Source organism: Anomaloglossus baeobatrachus, chromosome 5, assembly GCF_048569485.1.
Source record: "Anomaloglossus baeobatrachus isolate aAnoBae1 chromosome 5, aAnoBae1.hap1, whole genome shotgun sequence".
Classification (NCBI taxonomy): domain Eukaryota; kingdom Metazoa; phylum Chordata; class Amphibia; order Anura; family Aromobatidae; genus Anomaloglossus; species Anomaloglossus baeobatrachus.
In genome coordinates, this window is record NC_134357.1 from 257083562 (window position 1) to 257096813 (window position 13252).

The following is a 13252-nucleotide window of genomic DNA, read 5'->3' on the forward strand; positions in this document are numbered from 1 at the left end:
TGTCCAGTTTAATATCATAGCATATGGTGACAGTGCTCACTATGTCATTATGTCATGGACATAACAAGTAATTACTAAATTATTCTCTTTATAAGGGTTGTCTCCTCATAAACATGGTTGGCATATCCAGAGTGATTAATTAGCATCTGACTATTGTGGCTAGAGGTTGTGACGGTGGTCTTCACTACACAGCCAGTATTCTGTAACCCGCTTCTTATGAGACACTCGTTTTGAGAAGACTGTTTCTAACATACCTCCCGTTATTACCATTTCATAGTCTCGGAGCAGTCTTGAGTTGACAGAATCTCAGTCGGCTGATGCTGAACCTCCACCACCACCAAAACCTGACTTGAGTCGCTACACGGGGCTGCGAGGCCAGCTAAGCCTGGGGGACCGAGATGGTGAGTTACATAATATGATTTGAGTACGTAATGATGCCACATCTAATACATAAAGCTGCGTGTATGTATGTGCATGTCCGCTAAAGGAATCCGCACCGTCGCATTTACTATCACATTTTGCAGACATCCCATGTGACTCAGGGAACATCATAGACTATGTTTTGACGGGAAAATGTAACCCCGCGTTTTAGTTACACTCCAAAATACCTGCCTCCATTAAAGTGAATGGAGCTGCGAGCTACAGGTTATTAATAGCAGCTGTGAGTGGTTGCTATAGGAACAAAATAAATTGTTAGTATAAGAAGCTTATGTGTGAGGTAATAAGATGTCGGTGGGGAGACTGATAGAGAGGCACAGAGACAGGCAGACGGGCACAGAGACAGGCAGACGGGCACAGAGACAGGCAGACGGGCACAGAGACAGGCAGACGGGCACAGAGACAAGGAAAGAGACCGACAGAGAGACAGTTACTAACCCAGGCAATGCTGGGTACTACAGCTAATTCAGTATAAATCTCAGCTATTGCATTCTTATAATGTCATGCTTTAAATATGCGACATGATTCATTAGACGCTACACCAAATGAGTGAAGTGCAGTAATCAGCTAGGAAATACTTCTTAGGGTCTCTGTGCACTGGGAAAATGTGTTTCTTAAGTAAAATACGCACCCTCTGGCAGAATTCCGCACCAGCGGCAAAAAAACGCACCCAAACTCCGCATGCAGTTTTACCGTGACTTGTTGCAGTTTTGCAGTGGTTTTTCCGCAGGTTGGTCCCTGCGGTTTTTAACCATTATTTAATGGCAAAACCGCAGGTACCTGCGGAAAAGAAGTGACATGCTACTTCTTTTTGCTGCAGAAATTCTGCAGAAAAACCTGTAGGGGAAAAAAAACGCAGTGTGCGCACAGCATTTTGGATTTCTCATAGATTTTGCTGGGGAAGGACTGCAGGAAGGTTATGAACGAACAAAAACTGCACTTTTTCTGCAGTAAAAAACACTGTGCGCACAGGGCCTTAAAGTATAGGGATCTGGGCAGCAACAGTTGAAAGCAGCTTCTAAAGGAGCATGAACTGGGCATTGATACAGGACTGCAGCATAGTGTTTAAGGGAAAAGGAGGCAAAATAAGGCAATAAACTATGTTACAAAATTCATAATATTGCAATGCTTAGATGACAAGTAAAAAAATCAAGTGTAAGTACTCTGTAAATTACTATAGGAGTTGTGTAATGCTTCCTTTCTCCCATGGCAGTGCTGCAGGGAAATTGAACACTTTCTGCCAGGTTCCCTTGCATATGGAGCTGTGACTTCTTTACATTTATTGTTTTGTTTTGGGTCTGTGGTGCTCATTTTTGCAACGTGTATAACTTTTAACCCTACAATTCCTTTTTGAACACAGAGAGCCCACCTACTCCTACAATGTACAGATTTCGGCCGGGCTTCAGCAGTGCAAGTGGTGGACCTGCGCCCATTTCAAAGGTGAGAAATCATTTGGAGATGTTTGACCTCTTTCTTTGTGGATAAACGCAAGTTCTTGAGTCCTTTCCTTCTGTTTCACATTTGCTGTGGAATTGAGTATAATCTATTCTACCCTGTAATCAGCCATTTCAGGCTGGAGACCTCTGACTCTGTCTTTTAAGTGTATGGCTTTTATACAGTTCAGTAGTGTTTTTATATGGTTACTGTTGCCAAAGGTCTGGAGAACAGGTGATGGCTTAAAGTTATAATTCAGGATCAGCAAAAGATGACCGCTATGGTCTTTCAGAAACAGCACCACTCCTGTTTTCAGGATGTATGTGGTAATGCACCAAAGTCCCATTTAGGGCTCATTCGGATGTCACTGGTAGAGCTGATCGAACTCCCCAAAAACCGGGAACGGCGGATCACTGCCAGATTTTAAAAAGAGTCCGATCTGCTCCGGAATCCAGTCCCCATATAAGTCAATGGGGACTGGAATCCGGAGATTAAAAACGTTTGTGCAGGGGATAGGGGGGGTAGGATCGAGTGCTGCATACTCACCGAGGCTGTGTCATGGCGGCACACTCCTTCCGGGTCACTCTTTTCCCTTCCGGAGCCGACAATTCAATAATCACTACTTTGCCCGCCCACGGCGCATGTAATTGGTTGAAGTTGGACGCACCCCCACCCTGAGTGGCAGTGTGTCAGCTGACTGCAAACAATCACAGGCGGCAGGACGGCCGATGGGCGGGGAAAGCAGTGTATCCCTCGCAAGCGTGACTTTGGCTTTTTTTTTTTTATGTAAATAAATTATTAAAAAAAAAAAAAAAAAGACGTGCCATCCCCCCTAATTTTCATCCCCAGCCATGATAATGCCGGCTGGGGACTATTAGTCTCAGCCCGCAGCCGTCCAATATTGCCGCATCTATTAGATGTGACAATCTTGGCGCATTACCGGCCCTTCTCGTTGACATGATGGGGTGCCAATCTGGGTAATAAGGGGTTAATAACAGAGCACAGCTGCTACTAAGCCCTAGGGTAGTGATGGCAAAGGCGTCTATGAGATACCTGCATCACGACCTGTAAATGAATGTAAATAAGCACACACACAGAGAAAAATCCTTTATTTGGAATAAAATACAAAACGCGCCCTCCTTCATCACTTTATTAACCCACAACACACCCTGCAGCTCCAGCGTAATCCACACGAGGTCCCACGACGACACATCCAGCTCTGCTGCATCTCAGAGCGAGCAGCCATAGAGAAGACTGCCAGCTCTGAGTGTAGCCCATTACTGAGCCGTGATGAGCGTCAGCCTGCAACCAATCACAGACGAGAAGACGGAAAGCTGTTTGTATATGATGGACAGTACAGGAAGTGAATGCGCGACCCGGAAGCAGTGTGCCGCCATGACACCGAGTCTTGGTAAGTATGAGACTCTCACTTATTTCTTCTTTTGTTAATTTTTACTTTAATTGCCTAATCCGGATCGTGCACCCGGAGTCCCGCGCCGGTCCGGCACCCAGATATCGTTGAAACCGCACGGATCCGGACATTTAGAGTCCGGATCCGCTCAGCCCTTGTCACTGGCTTTTCTCATATACAAGAAAACGGTTAGAGTTTCATCAAAGGTTTTGATCAGGCCGTCATCAGTTTGCTCAGAGTTCATCAGATTTTCTCAGATGGAAAAAAATCCCTGAGGTTTATCAAGCTTCTCATAACGGACAGCTCGGATTAAAATCTGACATGTCTCCATGTTTTTGTTTAGACTAGTTGGGCTGAAAAAAATACACAGACATGTGAACAGCTCCGTAGATTATATTAGGTACGAGTGCTATCTGTGAAAATCATAGACAAGACTTATACGAGGAAAACAATGTCTGAACGAGCCCTTATTTACATGGAGCTGAGCTGCAATTCGTGACACAACCCATGGACAGGTTTGATATTGCCATAGCAGCCATGTTTTTTCTAATCCTGGAGAACCCGTTAAAAGGGGCATTCCCATCTCAGATATTTGTCTGTATGGATGAGTCTCTGGTGAAGGCTTTGTCAGGCCATGCCATAAATGTCTGATAGCTGTAACTTCTGGATCTACCCCCATCTTAAGAATGGGCCTCTTGCTCGCTCAACTGTTAATGGCTTTGTCTTACTAGTTTTAGCTAAGCCAATTCTCCCTACCTTTACTTTGGAATCACCAATAATGCATGATAGTCTGGTTAGAAAACAAAAGCAGCGAGTCCCTTTACAAAATGTATATAGTAGTATACAAAAGCCTAAATGCTCAGTAGAGACAGGTCCTGTTCAGCATGCACTTATTGTCCTGATATATCTCTGCCTGTTATGTTTCAGCTTCCCCGTGTAGACAGTCTACAGGACTCTCCTATGCCAAACTCAGATCTGTCTCGTCCTCCAAGTTCTCGCTCAGAGCCCAGTCTAGAGGCAGACTCATGCCATGCACCGCCAGCTCGGTCCTCCAGTCTGCGCTCAGCCACAGGGACTTCTGCACCACTTCCATCTCTTCCTTCAGAAGGAACGACATCCACCTCATACAAGAGTCTAAATCAGACACAGAATGGCAGCCTTTCCTACCAGAGTCTACTGAGCCCATCTGATGAGACCGAGCCTGAAACTGCTGGATACTCTTCACCGTATCTCTCAGCTCGAGAACGCCTTCGACCAGCTTGTCCTCCGCCAATTGCTCCCCGTTACGGCAAGCCACGAATCACTCACCATCGTCCGGTAGATACAGATGCCGCAGCGCTACCATTGTTGACGTTAAAGTAAGTGTTCTACTCATGCCTTCCCTGTTCTTCATGTTCTCTTAGGTCTGGGAAGCCATAGGTTAAGTCCATTATGAGTTTTTTATATTTTTGTTGGGATATAATAAAAATCAGAGAGGTAAAGAGATTGTAAATGGCATGAAGTTAATTGCAGATGGAAAAGGAGTGGTGGTCATGGATAGAGGTTTTACGTTGGAGAGATGGTGGTAGTTCCTAGTTAGGTGGGGAGTGATAGGAGGGAGACTTAGTGGCAGGTATCAGCTGTGTGGGTCCAGGATTGGGAGATATATCACCAGCAGTGAGGAGAACAGGTGGGAGGAGAGTGGCTGGCATGTTTTAGTAGGAGAGATCTGAGGTTTAGGAGCAGGTCAGCAGATGAGGTCAGATGGGGCGTATTACATTATACAAGACACTTACGATTAGATGGCTTTTTATAGGAAAGTCTGCTTTGTTGCCCATGCCCCATTTGCTAAATAGATGGAGCTTTTTGATTATTTTCAGTATTATTCATTGATTGATGTTTTTTTTCATATATATTTATGAATGTTTTATTTATTCTTTTCCTAAACTGCTGTCTTGTATTTCTCTGTAGGGACGAGTCTCCTGTGAAGTCGGTGCACTCTCGCAGCAACGGCCAAGCTACCGTCTCACCTCCAGTGAGCCCTTCTCGCCCAGGAGGTGTAAAGACTGTGTCGGGCGTGGGTGGAACAACGTATGAGATATCCGTATGAGAAAGCGAGAACTTCCAGACACACAGACGGTCAAAATGACCATGTTATCAGTGTGAGAATCAAAAATGGCCAATGGACCCCAATGTGTGTGTGCCCCCCTCATTTCCGTGGAGTCGCTTGTGGGATCTTGTTTCTTTTTAAACTTTTAAAAAAAATGTCCCAATTCACTTTATTCTGAGTTTTTAGGGGGCAGAAGATGGGCAGTGTGACACCGATGCATTTTTACTGAGCTCCACCTGTCTTTTAATGATAAAACAGTTATTCCTTACTCCGTATCCATTTTGACTCTTCTGCCGACACCAGAGAGTGCCGGCTGCCGCCATGTGTTCTCTGGAGTGATGCTTACGGTTACACCTGGTGATTTGCTTTCAGGTCAAAGGTCCTTCTCTTTCTTAGGCGTGGAAGTTGGGGTGCATTTCTTTTTTTAATATTTTATATTTTTTTATTTTCCTGTATCTGAGAAGGAACGTGATCTGCACAAGTTTATAAATACAGATGAATATATGATATTATTTTACAGCTGGGGAGCAGGCAATAAATACCCCTCCACCTCCACACAAGGGAGAAATGAGGGAGGGTGCCTTCATTTTTATGATTTCATTTAAAAATAAATAAAACAAAGACCAAATTGTTCAGACGTATGATGGGTGTGAGATGATTACTTAGTATACCACTGTCCTCATCTGGAAAAGAAAATCTTGCATTTTACCTTTGGTCAGTTTATTTTTGATCCAGAATGTTTGCTTATTTTCTCCCTTTCCTCAGTCTTTCTTTTTTCCCATTTTTAGGGCTCATTCAGACCTGCATTTTTTTTTCATACGAGTGTAATTTGTGTCTTTCATGGATAGCACCCTATAGTGAATGGGGGTGTTCACATCTGATTTTTCTGTGGACTGGCCGGTGCACACAATCACAGAGCCATGCCTGGTGTCGGATTAAAATCGGTAATACAAGGCTATGGTTTGATGAAAAAAATCGGATAGCATTCTGATACCATCTTATTTGCCCTGACATCGTATGTTAACCCCAAAACATATTATACAGTCTTATGAACACATAGATATCAGTGGGCTACGACATCAGTACAATTAGTGTATAGGAACGTCAAAGGGGAATTCTCCAGTTTGAAAGTTATATCCTATCTATGGCATAATGTCCTTATTGATGTGACCCCCAATGATCCCGAGAACCAGGGCTGTGAATACAGGGGTGATCATGGAGACTGCTGCTACATTAATTCTTGCGAGAGTGCCAAAGATTATCTCCAGTGGTCTCATTAAGAATTACTGTACATAGGAAAATATAGAGACTTTTTGTTTTTTTACTTCTCGACAAGCTGATGAAACTGTGACCAAACGCTGATGGTAAAAACTCAAAGTCTGTTGGACTTAAAAAAAAAAAACCCACTGATTATAGTCGGACCAATTTTCTTGTAGGAGAAAATAATTGACGTCTGAATGAGGCCTTAGGCTGCTTTCACAGAACCGTAAAACAAACACCTTGGTCAAATCAGAAGACCCTGTCCAATCAAAAGGTCTCGCGTACCAACCAACTTGAGTCGGGAACCTAGTGGTCAGGCCAAGTCCTCACATCTGAGTCCGGTCTGTGGGAAACTGGCCTGATTCTTCTCTAGACTCTCAAGCACATGCTTGCTCAAATCCTTCTATTGTCTTTTAGCAGATGCAGCTGGCAGTCTTTGTGGCATGTTCACTGGGAAAAAAAATTCAAATTTCCCCCCATTATCCCCCTGAAGGAAGACATTCCACTTGACCAGATACTGTGTTTTGGTGGCACCATAAAATTAGGATTTCTTTGTGCACATTTGTTTATTACAATGATCTATCAGAATATGGTGCCCTTATTGTGGATTTAGATTTTGCAGTGGTCATCAGGTTCCACTATCCAGTTTCTTCCTTCAGGGAGAAATAAACCTAGACTTTCAGGCACACAGTCACCTCTCCTTATAAAGGGGCTGTCTGAAGAGAATGCCCTCATACTGGTTTTTCCTGTAGCTGGAGTGTAGGTGCGAGTTCAGCCTTGGACCCTTATGATCTGAACGGCCAAAACCATGTGAGAGTGAGAAGAGAACTACAGAATGCGTAGTAGCTTTTAGACAGAGAAAGGTAGATGTATAGAGAATACCGGTCAATTATAGATATGAATTTGAGGCCATCCGATAAGAAGTTAATAGACTGAAACCACTCTCTATTCTGGAACCAGACCTCCTATCTGTGACCACTGTAGGATGTTCTAGCATGGAAGGTTAGTTTATGAGGGGGAGCTCTTCTCCTTTTAGAGCAGACATCTGATAAACCACATCTTTGTGTCTTCAGATGAGTATCTCTGGTGGAATTGGTAATTAATCCAAGTCATGGCTGAAGGCTCTTTAGAGGGTGGTCACAGATGTTTATGAAGATTAAAGAAGTACACTCTGGCATTTGTGAATGGAGGAAATAAAATCCCTAAAACCTTACTGCAAATATAAACCTGTCCCCGCTGACTTTCAGCCTTGTTATAAGGGAGTGAGGCTTATTGCAGAGTTCATACACTGCGACATTAGGCCTGTTATATCTGCTGCATGTTAACATCTGTATTGGATTGTGAAGACAGGTCTACAGGCTGCAGGACCCCACACATGATTAGAAGGCCTATCACATAAGTAGGGGTTTCCATGCTTCACCCCAAGGCTAGAAGACATACCCGCGGCATCTTGATTTTCAGCATTACAGATGACCTCACCTAAAACCAAGCCAATTGGACATGCTTGTAAAGCAGAATTTTGGGAGTCACCTGCCTCTAGTCTGCTGTTTTTCAGCAAACTGTTTTGTTACATGGAGCAGGCTGGAAATGTTCTGCTTTAGATCTCAGGCATATGGAGTTCCCACCACGGTACAGTACTGGCCATATTATTCTGTTGTAAGGCCTCTTTCACACATCAGTATTTCATGAGTGTCTGGATGCCAAAACCAGGAGTGGAACTTATAGAGAAGAACTATAATGGAAACACTGACACCTGTTCTGCGTTTTGGAGACACTCATGGTTTTGGCATCCAAATACTGATGAAACACTGATGCAAAATACTGACATGTAAAAGAGGCCTAAGAGAGATTGAATCTTATAATAAAAAAAAAAGCACCATGTGAAATTTGCAGCATACGAAGAGGCATTATACAGCCATAGACGTCTATGGGCATCCCACTAGAGACTCCAACTTACCATAGGAGGGAAGACATACATCCTCAGCAATTTAATTATTATATGCAAAAAGCAATGACTAAATAATTGCCACAACTAGAATGTAAAGCCCACTTACATACTAGACAACTGTCATTTGTTCGGCACATATCTTCCCTTGTTCTCCCATCCCATACACATCTTTGTTGGTATCTCATATGCTAGATCCTTATTCGCCCTGACATCGTAAGTGGAAACCCCAATACAAATTATACAGTCTGCTGAATGCATGGATATCAGTGGGCTCTTCCGATATTAGTCTAATTAATGTATGGGAATGTCAAAGGGGAATTCTCCAGTTTAGAAGTTATTGCCTATGTATGGCATAGATCATTTCCTGTTTGATGTGACCCCCTATGACCCCAGAAACAGGGCTTTGAGTACAGTGGTGGTCATGGAGATTGCAGCTTCTTACGAGAGTGCCAAAGACCAGCCGAGTACAGCGCTCGGTTATCTCCGGCGGTCCCATTAAGAATCAATGGAGTAGCAGTGCAAATGATTGATGACCAGCTGATTCACACAGGGCTCGTCAAAGCCACAGTTCTTGGGACCGGTGAGGGTACGAGAAGTCAGACCCCTAGTGATCGGGAAGTTTTCAATAGATAGATAATTTCAAACTTGAGAATTCCCCTTTAAGGACTTTCTGATGATTGGAGAAAAGCTGTAGGTGAAATACTTAGTAGGATGAAGTTACGTTACTTCCTTGTGTGTGTTTTAATATTTCACCTTTCTTCATATTGTAAGCCCCTTCCCCATAGTATGATGAAGAAGGTACTGCCCTCTGGCTCACTACTTGCGCCTATAAGCATACATCTTTACACAAACAGAGTGATGTATGAGCTCTCTACATCTTCAACTTATTTTAGGACTGACTGGATCTTCATGGTCAAGTTCACGATATAATTAATTTAACACAAGAAGTACGCCTGCGTCTGAGTAAATGAAACATTGACAAATCCCCAGGGCCAGATGGCATTCATCCACGAATATTGAGGGAATTGAGCTCCGTAATTGACAGACCGCTGTATCTCATTTTTTTAGACTCGCTTGTAACAGGGTTGGTGCCTCAGGATTGGAGGATTGCTGATGTGGTACCGATATTTAAGAAAGGTAAGAAGGTGGATCCAGGCAACTACCGTCCAGTAAGCCTGACATCAGTAGTTTGCAAAGTTTTTGAGGGCACTTTAAGGGATGACATGCAAAATATATTTCAGAAAATAATATACCGTAATAACTGACAGACAGCATGGATTCATGAAAGATAAGTCGGGTCTAACCAACCTGTTGGGGTTCTATGAGGGGGTAAGTGCAAACCTGGATATTGGTAATGCAGTGGATGTGATTTATTTGGACTTTGCAAAGGCATTTGATACTGTACCACATAATAGCCTTATACTAAAGCTCCAGAAGCAAGGACTAGGGGACACAATATGCAACTGGGTAAGGAATTGGCTAAAAGATAGGAAACAAAGAGTAGTCATTAATGGTACATTCTCTAAATGGGCCATAGTCAGCAGTGGGGTGCCGCAGGGATCTGTGCTTGGACCGATTCTTTTTAATCTCTTTATTAATGACCTTGTGGATGACATTAATAGTAAAGTAAAGCGGCGCACTTTCTCACTGCAATACATTGCCATATCACCAGCGTCCATCCTCTTTGCTCCCGGGCTCCAGAATCAAGTGTATGGTTGAAAAAGGTCCTGTGGACCGAAACGTTACGTTTTACACTCATCTGTTGAGCCGCCATTACATAGATTTGTTCAACGCAACATCGTGATTTGCGTGCCGGGTCTTTTTTTTATTTGTATAAAAGGATTGGGACCCTACCTGAGCACCACCTAATAGATAAAAAGGATTGCCGTATTTCCCTCGCTAATTGATAGTAAAGTGTCAGTCTTTGCTGATGACACCAAACTATGTAGGATATTAAAAACTGACCTTGATAGTACAATATTACAAAAAGATCTGGATAAGATGTCAGAATGGGCAGATACTTGGCAAATGAGATTTAATGTTGATAAATGTAAAGTAATGCACCTAGGACGGAGTAATCCTATAGCTGCGTATACATTAAATGGAAGTAAACTCGGGACTACAGAACAGGAGAAGGACTTGGGGATTCTCATTACAAATAAGCTGAGCAGCAGCACTCAATGTCAAGCAGCAGCTGCTAAAGCAAACAAGATTCTAGGGTGTATAGAAAGAGAGATTAGATCCCGTGATCCCTATGTATTGTTACCCCTCTATAAATCACTTGTAAGGTCACATCTAAAATATGGGATCTAGTTTTGCGCTCCACATTTTAAAAAGGACATTCAGAAGTTAGAATCAGTTCAAAGGCGGGCAACTAGACTACTACAAGGAATGGAAGGCCTCCCATATGATGACAGGTTGAAAAAGTTAGATATGTTTAGCTTAGAAAAAAGACGTCTCAGAGGAGATCTCATTTATATGTATAAATACATGTGTGGTCAATATAAAAGGACTGGCACAAGACTTATTTCTTCCAAAGACAGTACTAAGGACCAGGAGGCACTCACTGCGAGTGGAAGAAAAGAGATTCCGGCAGCTAAATAGGAAAGGGTTCTTTACAGTTAGAGCAGTCAGACTGTGGAATTCCCTACCACAAGAGGTAGTAATGGCAGATACTATAACAGCTTTTAAAAAAGGGCTGGATGATTTCCTCAGTACACAAAACATTGTCGGTTATACATGATTTAATGATGAAATGTATAAATGTTGGAGGAAGGTTGATCTAGATGGACCGAGGGCTTTTTTCAACCTAAGTAACTATGTCAATTCTCTGTCAAAATTTGAGTCACAAGGATGCCATTTTATAAACTTTTTTTAACCATTTACATCAGATTTAATGCAGTACTACATGAAGGTAGCTGAGTGTACAGTGCTAGAAAGCTACAAGACCTTCCAGATTCTAATACAATTTTTGGTTTATAATTCATTTGTGAAAATAGTAAAAGTCTCGTCATCTCAGCTTCCATATGATTGCCATTTCTGCAGTCATTTTCTTGTCTTTCCCTTTGTCAAAAACATTTTAATTTTTTTTATTGGCATAGACATACAAAAACCTATTTTGTGAGGGTCAAGTTGTAGTTTTGAATGGTCACATTCACTTTATCATACAATATTAGGAAAATGGGGAAAAATTATTCCAAATGAGGTGAAAAAAATAAAAATTCAGGAATTGTTTTTTATTAGGCTTTGCTTTTACATTGTAAATTTTGAGATACAAATGAACTAGTATCAATTCTCTCAATCAGTTTGATTACGGCGAAACCAAACTTATAGTTTTCCTTTCTTTACTATTTCAGTGGCTTAGAGAAAAGATGTGGAAAAAATATACAGTGTGTCCACCGCCATTAACTTGAGAATGGCGGCAGCTATAGGCATAGAAGTGGTGTCTAGGTATAGTAAAGTAGCCATGCACTACGCAATGAAACCACCTATAGCGCCACCTGGTGGAAAACAACGGAGTTAGCATTTTTATCTCGACAACGGAACGAGATAGAGAAAAAGTGAAGTACAAAGTTGTAGGGCATCATCAATTCAATACGAATCAACACCTTGCATACATAAATGCATACAGCGCATGGCTACTTTACCTAGACACCACTTCTATGCCTATAGCTGCCGCCATTTTCAAGTTAATGGCGGTGGACACACTGTATATTGGTTTGTGTTTCAATATTTTGAGACTCCCAACTTTTCAATTTCTTTGTCGCTCCTAATTGGGAGACCCAGACAATTGGGTGTATAGCTACTGCCTCCGGAGGCCACACAAAGTACTACACTTAAAAGTGTAAGGCCCCTCCCCTTCTGGCTATACACCCCCCCCGTGGGATCACGGGCTCCTCAGTTTTATGCTTTGTGCGAAGGAGGCCAGACATCCACGCATAGCTCCACTGTTTAGTCAGCAGCAGCTGCTGACTATGTCGGATGGAAGAAAAGAGGGCCCATACGAGGGCCCCCAGCATGCTCCCTTCTCACCCCACTTTATGTCGGTGGTGTTTGTTAAGGTTGAGGTACCCATTGCGGGTACGGAGGCTGGGGCCCACATGCTGATTCCTTCCCCATCCCCATTAGGGCTCTGGGTGAAGTGGGACTTTACCGGTCTCCGGGCACTGAGGCCGTGCTCCATCCACAGCCCCTGGAGGATCTGCTGGATTCGGAGCGGAGTTTCCTCAGGGACAGGACCCTGCTCCATCAAGGTACTCCGTGTCCCCGTGCTTATCGCACGCACACTGCAGCATTGCTGGGTGTGTTAGTGCGCCGGGGTAAACAGCGCTGCTGCGCTTGTGCCGTTACTCACTACAGCTCTGCTGAGTGAGGTGACTTAGTACGATCGGCCGATCCGGCCGCGGGGGTCAGTTTTTACTGCGTCGCGGCTGGGATTTGTGGTGCGCCAGGGACTTCCGCGCTGGCCGTGCATATATGACGGCCGCGCTAGATTACTACAGTCCCCGGCTTTTGCGGCCTAGTTCGTATCGTTCCCGCCCCCAGACCTGCCAGTCAGGAGGAGGGCGGGACGCTGTACAGACCAGCAGCGCTAAGAGCTGGAGTCTGTTTTACATACTCCAGCCCTCACACTAGGCACAGTGGGACGCAGTTTCCCGCACTTTTGTTTGTG

At 43.5% G+C, this 13252-nt stretch overlaps 1 protein-coding gene across 1 annotated transcript in view; it reads left to right on the plus strand.

Annotated features, from left to right (window-relative positions):
• ZDHHC5 (zDHHC palmitoyltransferase 5) overlaps positions 1-6013 on the plus strand; it is a 66016-nt gene extending 60003 nt beyond the window's left edge. Inside the window, exons 9-12 of the mRNA XM_075347403.1 lie at positions 278-401; positions 1799-1878; positions 4211-4641; positions 5234-6013. Of these exons, the coding sequence (XP_075203518.1) occupies positions 278-401; positions 1799-1878; positions 4211-4641; positions 5234-5372 (774 nt within the window). The 3' untranslated portion in view covers positions 5373-6013. The remainder of the gene's footprint in view (positions 1-277; positions 402-1798; positions 1879-4210; positions 4642-5233) is intronic.
• The last annotated feature ends 7239 nt before the right edge of the window (positions 6014-13252 follow it).